Source organism: Anas acuta, chromosome 8, assembly GCF_963932015.1.
Source record: "Anas acuta chromosome 8, bAnaAcu1.1, whole genome shotgun sequence".
In the NCBI taxonomy this organism is placed as follows: Eukaryota; Metazoa; Chordata; class Aves; order Anseriformes; family Anatidae; genus Anas; species Anas acuta.
The window spans coordinates 31,017,531-31,032,609 of NC_088986.1; the positions used below are offsets into that span (position 1 = coordinate 31,017,531).

Here is a 15,079-nt window from a genome sequence, read left to right on the forward strand (position 1 = left end):
GAAACTACGCAATTGGAATCAGTCGAGTGAGAACATGTTTGCTGCATGATCATGTAAAATGGATTATTATTTTGGGGTTGCCTAGGAAACTTCCTTGCTTGAGTGCCATTCAGAAATGATGCTAGCAAGGGTTCGTTAAACTTAGGTATATTTCTGTTTGGCAGTAGCTTAATGCACTGGCTTTGGTATCTTGGGGAGATTGCTGCAGCTAAGGCAAGGCTTCTGGTTTAAAAATAGTCTTTCTATTGAAAATGCCTTTTAATTTGCTTAGCATTTTAATCAGACTATATTACAGAAGCTCAAACTGTATTTCAGCATGGGCTCTAAGTGTCTAAAATCAAATACTCCTTTTCCTTTTGATTTCAGGTAGGAGTAGGGCTTTATACTGTTAGTGGGTAACTTATTTGTACATATTTTGAGCTTCAGACTGTAAGGAAATAAATCTTCACCAACGTCTTTTAAATTCTGTTGTGCAGCAGCTAGTAGAATTTGAATGCTTTTAGGCACTGTCTAGAAATATTAGCTTACTATAAACCATTCCACTAAGTTAAAATACAAATTTTAATAAAGATACCTTTGAGTCCTTAATCATCATATCTGTATGTGGCAAACTCTAGGAAATTCTCATGAATTACTTCAATTGTTTTGATAAGTAAGAGGGAGAGAACTAGAACTAGTAATGTACCAATAAAATGTTTATTTTTTTCTCCTAATCAAAATGTTTTTTTTTTTTATGTCGGGTTAGCGTGTATCAGATTTTGAAAAGGAGTTGCATTTTAAATTTCTGTACTAGCTCTGAGACGAGTGCTGCTGCTGATTAACCACTGTAATTTGACTGTTGACATTCTGTATGGTATTAGACTTGCATGTGTGTTCAGTTTTATACATTGAAATTCCATCAAATTAGAATTGTGCTAAAATAATGTTCAGGTTGCCCTAATGGAAAAAATATTTTTTTCCTGACTATAAGCTGTTAACAGGTATTTCGCTGTAGAAAAGTACCTTCGAAGACACAATATTATTTTTGTAGTGGCGCTAAGTGCATAACAGTTTATCGGGTTTTCATTATTTGTGTATCAAGGTGGGAAATTGGCAAAATTGAATTAAAAATTGTAGGCTTTTATGCTATGTATAACTTCTCTTTATGTTGATAATAGTATTTTACACTGAGACTTTGTCATGAAATGGTCTTAACTGTGTTTTTATGCTTGAGGATTTCCCTGTAAAATGGCACACCTCAGCCTTTATGTAACAGAAGGGGCACTGCCTGCTGCGTGCTTTGATCATCTGAAGATGCCACGTTCACAGATTTAATATACTGGATACGGGGGGGGGGGGGGACAAAAAACCACCACCACCGTTGTCATTAGTGAAGATCCGTTAACTAACGTTGTGGTTTCCCATCCTTCTCTACGCTTGCCTAGACCCTATTCTTGCACCACTCCTTAACCAGAGCTGAAGGTGAACACAGGAGCCCCCGGGTTCCTTCCCGGTGCCTTTTCGTGCCAGGCGGACCCGGCCCTGCGGCTGCTCCGCCAGTTTCTGGCGTTTGGCTGCTTCAGCGGCGCTGTCCCGCAGGGGGCCGAGCTCCCTGCCGCTGCCGGCCGCTCCGGAAGGGGCTGGGCACGGCGCGGCCAAGATGGTGGCCACCAGGCAGGCGGCGAGGCGGCGGGGGCAGGCGCCGCCGGCAGCGGCTGGAGACACCGGCAGCACCCCCGGGCCCCGGCCCGCCGGGGCGGCTGAGGTGAGGGTGGGGGCTGGGCCGGGAGGGAGGGCGGGCGGCGGCCCCGGGCTGCGGCGGGCGGGCTGCGGCGTGAGGCGCGGTGCTGCGGCAGCCATCTTCCCTCTGCCCCCCTTCCCTTGCTGTGAGCCGAGCGCCTGTCTGGAGCTTTTTCACGAGACGCGGGCACGGTGCTGTCAATATTGCCCGCTCAGATAGCATGTTTTATGGTGATCCGGCGTTATGTTATGCTTCGGGAAGATCCTGCTGTTGCACAATGCTTTTTCCGATTTTTTTCTACGATTTTGACTTGTTTTCAAGGGTAACTTACAAGCATAATTGAAGAAGCAGGTTGTGCCTGGTGTTGCAGTTGCCGTGAGACCAGTCTGTTCCTAAAGCTGTTAAAAATGGATTCAGAAACCTTTTAGGTCTAATTTGTAGTCGAGCAAATCTGCATGTGTTTGAGAATGTCACTTCTGGATTTATTTCCTATGACAGCTTGCCAGAATTTTGTGGAATGAGACAGAAGGTATCTTTTTATTTATATTTCTTAATGCAGTGGTTTGCTTTGCTTTGTCTTGACCAAAAGACAGTAAACAAATGGATAAGAAAGGAATGGTTTATTAATGCTCCTTTGACATAGATAGTTACTTGGAGAGTTTTAACACATTATCAGCATGACTAGATTTGTGTAAAAAAAGATTGTTAGTGGTTTGCATAGCATAATTTTTATGAGATTATCTTATCCATTAATAACAGATTTTTCATTTTCTTTCTAGATGACATCTACTGAAATTGGTACTTCTGTATCTACAAAGATGCCCAGAAGGAGTAGAGCAATTTGTAAGCCTGAGGTAATTAAAGAATCTCAGCTTGAACAGGTGGAACATCCAGAAGCAAAATCAGATGCCAGTGATAGCTTAGAGATAAAAAATACTAGAAATGAGAACACAGCTGTTCATTCAGCACAATCAGCTGCTGAACCCCAGGTTGATGGGGATGTGTCAGAAACAGAATCAAACTGCTCTGCTATGTCTGGTCTTCAGACACCTTTGATTATAAGAGTAACAAGAAGACGACAGATTGTAGTTCCTTATCAACCAGATTCTCCTGCAAAAAAAAGACAGGACAAGGCTGCTTTTCTAAATGAGTTAAGCAGGACTCTGGATGAAGATGATGTCTCTGAAGCTGAATCTTGTTCCGGTGTTGTTTCTGGTATCCAGATGCCTAACGTTACCAGGACTACAAGAAAAAGGCAAAGCAGAAAGAAGTTACAACCAGATCCAGTCTGTGAAGCCCAGAGTGAAGATATTTCTGATGCAGAGTCTTGCTGTTTTCATATGGAACAGCCCATTACTACCAAACGACTTACTAGGAGCATGCAAATGAAAGCACAAGCAGAAAATAATGAGGAAGTAAACAGAATTGTTTCAGAAAATGATAATTTAATTGAGGACACAGTTAAATCTGATCCATTAGTAATTTCTGATTCTAGACCTGCTCCACAATTAGTCTCTGACAACAAAGATGCTTCCTCTGTCACCGCACATAATAAAGAATCCAGTTCATCTACAAGCAAATGTTCTTCCAAATCTGCTAATGCAACCGTAAATGAAGATGTGAAACAAGACTTTTTGAATGATATAACACCCAGTAGTCTTAAAAAAATGAAACAAAGTAGTAATACTGAATCGCCCAGAAAAAAAACAATAAAAGATGCACAAATTCTTGGGGTAGATGATTCAGAAGAAGAATGTGACAAAATTCAGGAAGAGCACAGTAAAATACTCGTGAGGGGAGTGAAATTAAAGAATATGGATCTTTGTTCAACTGATTGCATGAGTCCCAAACAATTGTTAGAATCCAAAGGGCAAGTAACATCAAATGAAAGTAAAAAAGTTCCAGAATACAAAAGAATAGATGCTGAGGCAGCGGTAGAGAGGTCTTTTGCCCATGCAAGTGAATTAAGAAAGGATGAACAATCTAGTGCAGTGAGCAGCCCACGAGAGGATGCACCTGTTGCACAAATAACTGACAGCGTTGCTGGTAGATGTAGAATGCTTGAAATCAGTGTGGACAGTGGTGAAGACCAAACAGGAGAATATGCTGATTCTGTATCCCGCAGCAGTGAAAGATCAAGCAGTGGAAATAATTCCCTTACATTGTTTCTGAGCAAAGATGAAAGCGATGAATCTGAAAATAGTGATGCGGCAGACACAGATACAGTGGAAGAGAATAAGAGTTACATGGAGGCAGATGAAAGGACTCCTTCCATGACCAAACCTTTAAAAAAGAATTCACTGCATGTTGAAGGGCTTTTTGTGATTGATACTGAGCCTGGCATGGGTTCCAACCAAAAGTATTATCTAGATCAGGTAGACCAAGCTAGTGATGTTGAAAGTAAATATGAAGGAAATGAAAAAGTTGAAGAATCCTCAGATCTAGAAGAGGCTGAAGAAGAACTGATAGATGAAGATGAGAAAGATGAAGATGATGATTTATTGAAAAATAAAATTGATGTGTAAGTATCTTTCTGGGAGTAACTAAGAAAATCTGCATTATATTTAAGCATATTCACATGACATGCATTATGTGCTCAGTGACATAGAAAAAATGAGGGAGTAGTGTTGTCATAGATGTGGAAATGGATTGCTCAGATTATCAGAGTTATAATTCAGTTATTTTTTCAGGTTTACATGGAGCAGAACAGAAGTGTCAGAAATATTTAGGTATCTTGAAGCCTTGTATGTGTTTAGCATTAAAAAAAATAAAAATGTGAAACTGGCTTAAACTGGTCAGGCTGACTTAATTGCTGTTTCAGAGCAAAGGTTTTTATTTATTTAAATTGAGAGGGGTATAAATAACGGAAGTCTAATAAATCACTTGCATGTTATTTAATTAGGTCAAGCTTTTTAATTCTAAACGTGCATAAGCTTTTACGTTTTCAGTTCTTGTTTTCACAGGATGGCTCAGGGAAGATATAGATTGTGACATTGTAACACCTCAAGCAAAAACAGCCCAGCCTAAAATTACAGAATAATTTAGGCTGGATGGAACCTCTTAAACTCATTTAGTCCAACTCCCTGCTAAAGCCCCTTTACATGCTTCGTGTGTTTAAAGCATAATACTCTGTTTAGGTCTGATAAATTTAAGGCTTACTCTTCTAAGAAACATTCAGGTGGGTCAGAAGTCTTACAAAAGACAGGTATTCTGTGTAAAGGTGTTACAGATTATTAGTTCATAACATATATAAACATTCAAGCTACAATAAATACCAGATACCAGTTTAGATGTTGGCATATTTTCCATAATATGCAAAATATTATAAATATTTTATAAAATATTATTCTATATATAATATATAGTATATAAAATATAATGTTATGTATTGATATAATCAATACATAATCGATTGATTAAATAAAAATAATAGGTGTTATGCATTCTTGTTATTTAAAAGCTCCTCTTGAGTCAGCCATCATACTTGGTTTATGGATGCATTTCTTTGGCTGCCTGAATGTAATAATGAAGAAAGAAAAGGTGAAACATCCTAGCTTTGAATTGTTAAATAACATTATTCCTAGCATTATTATACAGATAGTGACTTACCGTTCCAACATTCCTCTGATGAATTCTAACATCTTCATACTTTTCACTAAAAGTTGAAAATATTTTTACCACCTATGTGTTTGGCCTTTTTTTTTTTTCCTCTTTAGCTAGCGAGCTATGTATAGAAGAAGGAAACTGATTATAAGTTCTTTTACAAGGTTAATCAAATTGATAATTCACTTCTACAGAATATAGAAATATCTAAGATAGGAATGCAACATTAGAGTTAATGTGAAAGATACGTGGAAGTGAATCTATAGGTATTGCTCTTTAAAAACCCTCACTTTGTGTAGCGGCCTGATTTTTCCCCTTTATCTTCTGTCACCTCTTAATTAGGTATTTCTTCTAGATACTGAGACTTAACTGCAGTACTGAACATAAGTTGGAAGAAGAAAAAAATTGTTTTCTGCCTTTCCTATTCAGAGGACAGAAGGTGACTTATTACAATATATTGAACATTAACTATTTCTCTTTCAGTTTGCATCTTTCCAGCAGCATAGACCCTGGCTTGAACATTAAAAAGCTCGGAGGTTTATATATAAGCTTTGATGGAAAAAAACAAAAGCCTAGTTCAAGCATAATTAAACAACCGATGGAGAAAAAGAAGGACCAGGTAATGTGTTTACAATTATGCAGTTACCCATGACTACAGTAACACAAAGTTGTTAACTTCAATAAGGTTGGTTTACTTGTTTTTAAAGAAGTATCCTGTGTTCTGGTTTGCTGAGAACCTCCGCTCATTTTGGCCCAAGTGTATGTTTACACTTGGTTTTAATCATAAGAATTCAAGCACATGTGACACTTCTGACATAGAAAAGCAGCATGAGTACCAGCATTGTCATGTAAAATAAAAAGGTTGATAGTGCATGCAGGTTTGCCTAACAGCACATGAGCTTAAAGTCTGCTAAAAAGATACGTAGTGTGTAGCAAGAATGAATTTTAGTAAGTACAGGACTGTACCATTCCTAGTATGAGATAAGTAGTTTTATATCAAAACACCCTTAGAAATAAAGGAAATCCATTATTTTTGTTGGGACTGTTTTCTTAGGCTCATCCATGATAGCCCACTTCATTATGGAGCACTCGCTATCTTCTGTCTTCCAGAGTTAGCCAAGTTGCTGGCCAGGGTTCTGCTCCCTCTGTTTCAAAGGCTACTGCTGTTTTTGTTGCACATCAAATAAAGGGTTTGCAACTCAAATGCTTTGTTATAATGCTTGCTTAGGTTCTGTATCATTCCTTTGGTAAGTTCTGTAAATACAGGTAAACAGTATGTTTGTATTGCTGGTATGACTGACTGATATTTAAAAATAATATCTTGCAGCTCTTGCAGAAGAGTATAATAACTCCAGATTTTGAAAAAAAGGAATGTGTCCCACCCTTCAGGGAATCACTTCACCAGCTAAAGAAACAGCGCAGAGTAAGTGAAGAGCTGTTAATGCTTCAAATGACAACACAGCATCTTTAGCAGAAAACCCCACACTGGGACTGTGTGCACTTACATGGCTCACAGAAAGTGGAGTGTTAAAGTACAGTTTATTATCTTTGAGCCATCTGGTGAAAAGCAATCCTTTTAGTAAGTAACTAGTACAGTGGAGGGAAATCTAATGTGTACTCATGGGATACAAATCTGGGATTAATACAGTGCTGATGATCTTACCGAAAGAGTCATAAAATACACTTTTTAAAGGTACAAAGTTACGTTCTAAATGCTTTATCCATCTTTTGGAGGGAGGAGGGGGAAGTTCATAGCTGTATCCTGTCCTGGTAGCTGAATGAACTTTATTATTCTTGTACTGCATCCTAGGCAGAGCGAGAGAAGACAACAGGTGATGGCTGGTTTGGTATGAAAGCCCCAGAAATTACAAGTGAACTTAAAAACGATCTTAAAGTTTTGAAGATGAGAGCTTCATTGGACCCTAAGCATTTTTATAAAAAGAATGATAGAGATGGTCTACCCAAGTACTTCCAGGTAAGGAAGAAACAAAAGAAGGCATTGTGCTACTCTCAGGTGTTCTGAACAGTTACTCTCTACCTATTTTATAGGTGCCCTCTGTTTTTGTTGATTTAACTTCATAGCTAAATTACAAAGTATTTTGAGTAATTTGATGCAGTTCACAATTGCTTAACTATATTAAATAGTTAATTCTTAACTATATTAAATAGTTAAGCAGTGGTATATTTTTATTTTATTTTTATTTTTATTAAGCAATTGTATATGCTGCTTTTTATTACAGCTGATTTCATAGGACTGAATGAACACCTGACTTAATTGTTATTCTGAACCCTCAGTGACTAGGTTTCTACTGCTTTTAAAGTACTAGCCTTTATGATTAGCGTGTAGATAATAAATAGCATTTATTTTCTTACTAGCTAATATAGTTTGAATGGATACAACTAGCTTTGTGAACAGCTAGAATTCCTGCTGCTTTCAAAGCTCTCGCCTGTAAAACATTTTGCTTAAAGAAAATAATTATTGGAGGAACTGTGGAAATGGACTCAGTTCCATCTACTTATGTCTCTGAATAGTTAGCATGCTTGAGGAAATTTTTTACATTTCCATTTCATTCTAAAGGGTGGATTTTACTGGATTTCGTTGTGTGTTTTGAAGTTTATGGACATACAAATATGTTAGAACTGGCCAACATGCCAATTGGAAGAAATGTGATGCCTTACAGGATGAAGCTTTTATTAGAGCTGCTGTGGAACCCATCTAACAAACTAGCACTCATAAGAATTTCCTTTCATTCCTCAGGAAGATGTTTGAAAGTTAACTGGATTTCTTAAATATTGATACAGCAGTCTGATGTTGAAAATCATACTGTCCTAAAGCTGAGACCCTCCTGTGTCCACTAAGCATGAAGCAAAAAATGACTTTGCGTACAAAACATTGCTTACTTTTTTGACATTTTGCACTTCTATATAATAAATACCATTCTGATCTTCTCTGTAGCTGCCTTTAGAATTGTCGTTAAGGATTAAAAAATAACATCTTGCCATTACAGTAAGAATATTTATAATTTTTATTTTTTAGGTTGGAACTGTGGTTGATTCTCCCATAGACTTTTATCATAGTCGAATTCCTAAGAAACAAAGGAAGAAAACAATTGTTGAAGAGCTGCTTGCAGATTCTGAGTTTAGAAGGTATTTTAAAATAGTTCTGTATTTCTAATACCACGTGTAGAGAAGTGTATTTTTAACTATATAGCTCTGCTGTTGTTTCCATTCAGTTTATATGTTGTTGTTTGTTAATTTCAAAGAAACCTTTTTAGTCTGTTTTAGCAATTCATCAATTGTCATTGAGAAGATCTAAGGGACAGGAGATAATTGTAATGTGATAGCATTTTTTTTTTTTTTTTATCTTCGTAAAAGGGCTTTACCCACCTCAGGGGTCATTGCTATTGGCAGTTACTCTTAAAGTACTGTTAGTGTTGAAAAGAAAACCTTCAGGCTTGTTCTGGTTCACTTCTAAAATAGGTGTCCACACAGGCTTGTACCAAAAACTGAGTGCTTTATGCCTATGCATCAACATTTTTTTTGTTGTTGTTGTTTGTTTGTGTGAAGACTTACTAGATTTTCTTGGCATGTGATAGAAAAATGTTGACCATAATAATGTGGAAGTTGGTGGGATTTTATTTGATAAGTATGTCAGTCTGTCAGTCATAGGAATCAAAACTGCACAATATGGATGATTTAATTTTGGCCTAACCTCCAGATTTTTGGAGGAGATCCCTTAATTGATCCATTTTTATATTAGTCATTACATGATGTTAATTTGTATTACTTTTTTCCCCTCATAATGACATGTTTTCTTGGAAATAGTACGTGATTTAGGCTAATAAGGTTAGTATTGTCAGGCTTGTAAATTCATTGTTAATGTCTGGAAGGCAAGTTAGTATAGCTGTCTCTTAACTAGCTTTCTGGCTTGACCTGATTCATAAGGTATTTATTAGAAGCAACTTTAAAAAATGAATTTCTTTGAAATTTGATCAGCTAACTTAAGACTAATTAGGACTTTAACCAACTCTTTTAGCATTAGTGCAGATAAATGTTTTTAGTCTTGCAATTAAAAGTACCACAAAGTGTGCAATGATCCATTGTGATAGGTACATAAAAGTCTTGTAGAGGAGCTAGCAGCTCATATTCAGTACGTATTGTGTGATATTAATGTCATCTCACTCTCCCATCTTGAGTAGAGTAAGGTTGATTAGCTAAGTTTGCTGAGAGAGTATTATAAAAACAGGTAAAATGTATCCATAGCATTGTTGAAATTGGCGAGTCTACCCAATAGGAGCAGTAGCAGCATTTTAACAAACTGTCCAAAATGTGATTATATACACAATGAAAAAAAACAATGATTATACCAGAATTCTTGATTCTTGAATCAAATTTATTTCTAAAATAAGGTGACCTGCATTTATCTGAAATCCAAGTGTTGATATCCCTTTATGTATGCATAAGTATCCATATTATCTTTTCCTGAAACTTGATTTGCCTTGCTTAAAAGTAAATTATCTATTTTGTTCAGATATAATAAAAGGAAGTATCAGGAGATCATGAGTGAAAAAGCAGCTTTTGCAGCAGGGAAGAAGAATCGGAAGAAGAAGAAATTTCACAATTAAGACTTGAAGAAAAATAACAAGCTGGAACAACTTATTTGTTATAAAACTTTCCACAGATTTCCTTGGTTTGTGGTGTGTTTTTTTTGTTTTGTTTTGTTTTTTTAAGATTGGAAGTCATGTAAATTGAGGGTTAGGGAAACTTCTGCAGTAGGAATGTGTTAGGAAGCTTTATAAAAAAAAAAAAAAAAAGAGTTTATATGTAATGTATATTTAATGTTTATTTTTAAAGTTGATGATTTGAAAGCATATTGTTAAATTTGAGAACAACATCCAAATTCATTGGTTATGTCTTGCTCAGTCTTCAGTCTTTATGTGACTGAATTAGTAAATTTAGTTTAAAGTTAGGTGTGTAATTCACCTTCACACCCATTATATATCGTAGCAAATTTTCTAGGTCTTATCAGAGGTGCTTCTGGCCAAATGTAACAGGGGGTATTGAGAAATAGTTTGGTTGTGAAGAGTTTATTTCAGCACTGAACGTAACAGGGATGAGGATGCTGTGGAATTCAGCATATGCACATATATACAAATAATATATGTAACTATAAATAAATATTAAAGTATATAGTATTGCTTAATTCATAAAATAATATAGTAACTATCTATATGCAAAATTTTAACATCCAGTCTTCTGTCACTTTTATTAGCTTTTCCCTTTTAATCATTATTTGATGATTTTTGTGAAAAGAATTTGACAATTGGGTCCATTACCTAGGGTGTGGTCTGCAGAATACGGTCTGGTAGCTGATTTGGAATAGTTATTCAGGAAAATGAATAGAGTGAGTTTGGAAGAATAAAGATGGTATTATTTCAGTTTCCCTTCAGTGACAGTTCATGACGTACTGTGACTGTGAAAAGTTTTGTGCGGTTTGTTTTTTAATGACCTAGTTATCATATTGCGGTTAGAGTCAGTTTAATTCAGTTATTGCAGAAAAGACAGATAATAGAAGAAATAAGACTGCTACATTGCCTCAGATGGATTGGGTGAGGAATATATAAAAGAGATTATCAGAGGACCAGTGATATTTATTGTTTTCTTGAAAGTACTGAGTTTTAAAGGTTGTTGATTTTAAGTGAAAAGGATGTTTTTGACCAGTGTTTAACTATGATTTTTTTTTTCTTCTGAGAATGAGTAGATTTTTTATGTGTTTTATTTTAAGGATATTAGCTATTTGTGCTGGAGGTAGCTAAAATGAAATGAGAATCATGGTATTTACTGATCACCAACTGAAATATGAAAGAAAATTTCCCATGAGCCTTTGGATTTTTTTTATATTCTTTTGAAGTTAACCATAAATATTCATTACCAAGCACAGACAAGGACATAGATTCCTTAAAAAGCACGAGTTACCTAGAGATAAATGGTGCACAAAGTAAAGTGAATTTGCTGGGAAGTATGAAACATGTAGTTGTAGAACCACTTGCCCCCAGGTCCCTGCTACCATGCAGATACTATTCTAATACAGTTGTATGTGAGCTAAAATCTTGAACCTGTAAATGATAAAAAGACAATAAAAACAACTATGGTGTCTTGTTCTCTGGATGAGAAATGGAAGCACAGAAAATGACTACTGAACACTGAGGAAAGAAAACAAGCCACCAGAGTAGTTGTTATTCTGTTGCATCTTGGGATCTTCCAGCTGAACTCCGGAAAAGCAATGTGCTACCCTGAAGGGCCCTAAGAGAGAAGAGCAAGTTCTGGTTTTAGGCAGCAAGCAACAGTGCCATGCTGGTTGTTCAGGCTGCTTAATAGCTTGTTGCAAATATTAAACCAAGCTAATTTATATACAACATCGCTAGTGTGGGATTTGTTTTATATTCTTTATCTTTGCCCTTCCTTCAGATGTCCTAATGTCTTCTGTTTTGCCACATGCTGTGTCCAGCAAGTGCTCATGTTCTACTGTGGGAGCAAGAAGGGGACACATTAGACAGTGTGAGCAGGGCTGCAGGGCAGGACCTGCACCTCACGTTTGCCAGCGTGCCAGTCAACTACTGCCTCACTTTGTGCTTCATTCAGCCTCTTCCAGTGAAGGCACCAGTTTGGCATATTGTTTTGCAATGACCTATTTTCATAAAAGCATGGCAACATAATACTTTGGAGTGCTCCTTAATTTCAATTTAATCAATTGAATTTGATTAAAAGTGACAAATTTTAAGTTGCTAGGGAGAGCAGGTGAAAACAAAATGCACCACGTGACTCCATAAACTTACCAGATGATAAGATTTCTCTGAAAATACTCAAATTTGTCAACAAAAATTGTTAAACACTAGCATAATTTGAGAAACTATTTGACTATAAATTGCAAGTATTTTCTTTTAATTGTGCTGTCAGAAATGCTTGTGTTACATTAATTCTGCCTGTAATGATATGAACAGTTACTGACAAATTTCCCTGAGATTAAAGAGCAACAGAAACATAGCTAAGGGTGGCTGATGTGGTCCTGGGGCAGTACCACCAGTAGTTACGGTTAATTTAGGTGCAGAAGTAAAATACTTCTCATTTTCCTTTGTTGCTCATGCTTCTTTTTCCATACCTTGGGCATTTTTAATCTCCCTGCAATCAACAGTCCCTTTAAAACTGAAGCTGCCTAATGATCTGTCCAGTTTACATTGTTTGCTAAAATTCTTGATTATTTTCCTTCTGATTCTCTTAATGCATTCCAAAAGACTGCGTGTATTGTCCTTGCAACGTTTTCTTCAAGCCCTTCTTCACACGCACGTCTTGTGGAGTTGTCCCCCTGTACTTCCCCACAGGGGCTTGTGCCTGCGCACTGGGAGAGCTGTCCCTGCTGCTACTGCTTGTGTGCTTGTGCCAAGGAATTCCCCGCTTCGCCATCAGGCACGTCTCTCTCTTAATTAACTTACGCACTTCTCAAGTATGGTTGTGTAAATGTTGCTTGCAACATGTAAATGTGAAATGTGAAAGCCTTGGCCTTCTATTTCTTTAACTGGGGTCTAGGCAGATTTTGTGGCATTACCCTTAAATACAAAACTAAGGAGAGTAGTAGTTGGAAATGAATGCATTGCTGGAAGTGACGGGATGAGGAAGATTTTGTCTGTCGCTTGACTTAGTTGCTTTTATGGGATTCATGTAAGAGAAGTTAGTGTTGGCTGTTTAACCGTGAATTCAGGAACACTGGATGTTTTTGTAAAGGGTTTTACATATTTTATAGCTAGATAGCATTCCTGAATGGGCTTCTCTGCTGTCAAACAGTCATAGTTGGTGTTACTAATAGTGTGGCTCATTTTCAGTTATGGGGCTTTACCTTGTTATTAAATAAACGTTATTATGATTTGAAAGAGAGGCTGTAGTCACCTGTGCAGGATTAAAAAGCATTTTTTTAATTAAATATAATTCATGAATCGCATCATGAATTTAAGTTGTGAATAAATCATGAATTTATTTCAGACATGAATAGCATCGAGGTTTGCTTATTGCTGCTGCTTTTCTATTATTATTATTTTACCACCCAAATTTTTGTTTTGATAGGTCTAATTAAAGTGGCTCTTTGTCTTCTTTTTATTGGTATGCATAGGTTAGGAAGAAAAGATGGTATTAATTGACACATTAAATGCTTGTTTCATTTGCTGCATTTTGTGGGCGTTTTGTTGCTTGAAAATTATTTTGACTAGATCTGTGTCAGACCATCACTGAAGGAGAGAAGTAGCCTTATTTCCAGCTAAGACCGTGTTCCAGAGTTGGTTCTAGAAACCTAACAGCATGACTCAGTTGGTCAGCTACAAGTGTCGAGGTCGTTGCTATTGTCAGGGTTTGCTTGGGACCTTTCTTTCCAAACATTTTTTTTTAAACCACTCCTTGCATGAGGCACGCGCGGGCGGCCACAGGCGGCCGTTGGCGCCCCGCGCGCCTCAGGGCTCGGTCGCAGCCTGAGGCAGGAGGCGGGCCCGAGCGCCCCGTCGCGGGGGCGTCCGGGCTGGGTTCGGCGCTGCCGCGCAGGGACTCGCTGCCGGGAGCCGGCCGCCGGGAAGCGCCAGGTCGGTCGGCTGGGTTACCGCGGCCGTGAGGGAAGGGACGGAAGGAGGGGGCGGGGTAGGGGGAAAGGTCGCAGCCACGCGGAGAGAGGAAGGAAAATAAAAGAGCACATGCGACTCCGCCGGGACTCGAACCCGGAACCTTTGAATCCCTTCAACCCTCTAGAAGTCCAATGCGCTATCCATTGCGCCACGGAGCCACCTGTTGGAGTTTCCGCACGCCGCCCATAGAGCCTGCGCGACCCTGCTCTGACTGTAAGTGCCCTTGATGCTGGGCGCTTTCTTTTTCACTCGTTAATGACGCGCTTTTTATCATTTCTCCGTTTTTTTAAAACTAGTATGAATAGGCTTAGCCGTATTAGCTGCTGCGTAAACAAGTCCCGAGGCAGCCTACATGCACGGCCGGGGGCAGGGAGGGGAAGGGTGACTGCAGCTTGCTGTGAGGTGCTTGGCAGGCCTGTGCCTTTACCTCTTCTGAGAGACGGATTGTTGTTTTTCCATCAGTACTGTACATAAAATATTTATTGTCATCACACTTGGGTGGTTTCAATATTAACCCTTATATTAGAGGGAACATAAGGGAATCCTGTTCCACGGTTTCCTTATGTTGTGGAACTGTTCCTCCAAGCATCCTCAAATAAAGTTATGTAAAGAAATCTTGGTAGGACTGGGTCTTGGAACACACATGAACATGAAACATTGACAAATTAGTTTAGGTCTGATTCTGCATTAATAAATACAAGCATTTCTCATATTGGGCTAAATGTGAAAATTCAATTTAAGACCCAAAAAAAACTTTTCCATATCAAGAATATGGAAGCTACACTGGGTCAGCTCCAAACCTTATATTCTTTTAAATACACTTCACACAGGAAGTTCTTTTAATATAGGTGATTTCCAACATTGGAGGTTTTTAGAAATAATCTCAACATGTTTTCTTAAAACAATAGTATTTGAATTAAAGTACTTGGGAAAAACATGGGTACGTTTACTGTGCACCCTATACACTGCAGCATTTTGTAGCTTTCCAGTGCCACATAAAAAAAAAAAAAAAACTGTGGGGGAATCTGGAAGGTGATAAGTGAAAATAGTGAAAATATGTTCCTGAAGTCTCTGCTAGACACAATGTTGTGAGGTG

At 37.8% G+C, this 15,079-nt stretch overlaps 2 protein-coding genes and 1 non-coding gene across 3 annotated transcripts in view; 2 read left to right on the forward strand and 1 right to left on the reverse strand.

Moving 5' to 3' along the window:
• Positions 1-1,267: 1,267 nt before the first annotated feature.
• DNTTIP2 (deoxynucleotidyltransferase terminal interacting protein 2) lies at positions 1,268-11,739 on the forward strand. The gene is made up of 7 exons (XM_068689997.1): positions 1,268-1,744; positions 2,500-4,241; positions 5,807-5,942; positions 6,651-6,746; positions 7,134-7,298; positions 8,361-8,470; positions 9,855-11,739. Exons 1-7 carry the CDS (start codon positions 1,640-1,642, stop codon positions 9,946-9,948), a joined length of 2,448 nt encoding a protein of 815 aa, XP_068546098.1. The 5' UTR covers positions 1,268-1,639; the 3' UTR covers positions 9,949-11,739.
• Positions 11,740-14,006: 2,267 nt separating this feature from the next.
• Positions 14,007-15,079, forward strand: part of BCAR3 (BCAR3 adaptor protein, NSP family member) — a 98,125-nt gene continuing 97,052 nt past the window's right edge. The window contains exon 1 of the mRNA XM_068689991.1: positions 14,007-14,196. The gene's annotated coding sequence lies outside the window, so the exon portion shown is untranslated. The remainder of the gene's footprint in view (positions 14,197-15,079) is intronic.
• On the reverse strand, positions 14,056-14,141 carry TRNAR-UCU (transfer RNA arginine (anticodon UCU)). The gene is given in 2 exon segments: positions 14,056-14,091; positions 14,105-14,141. It is a non-coding gene; the product is annotated as a tRNA-Arg (tRNA).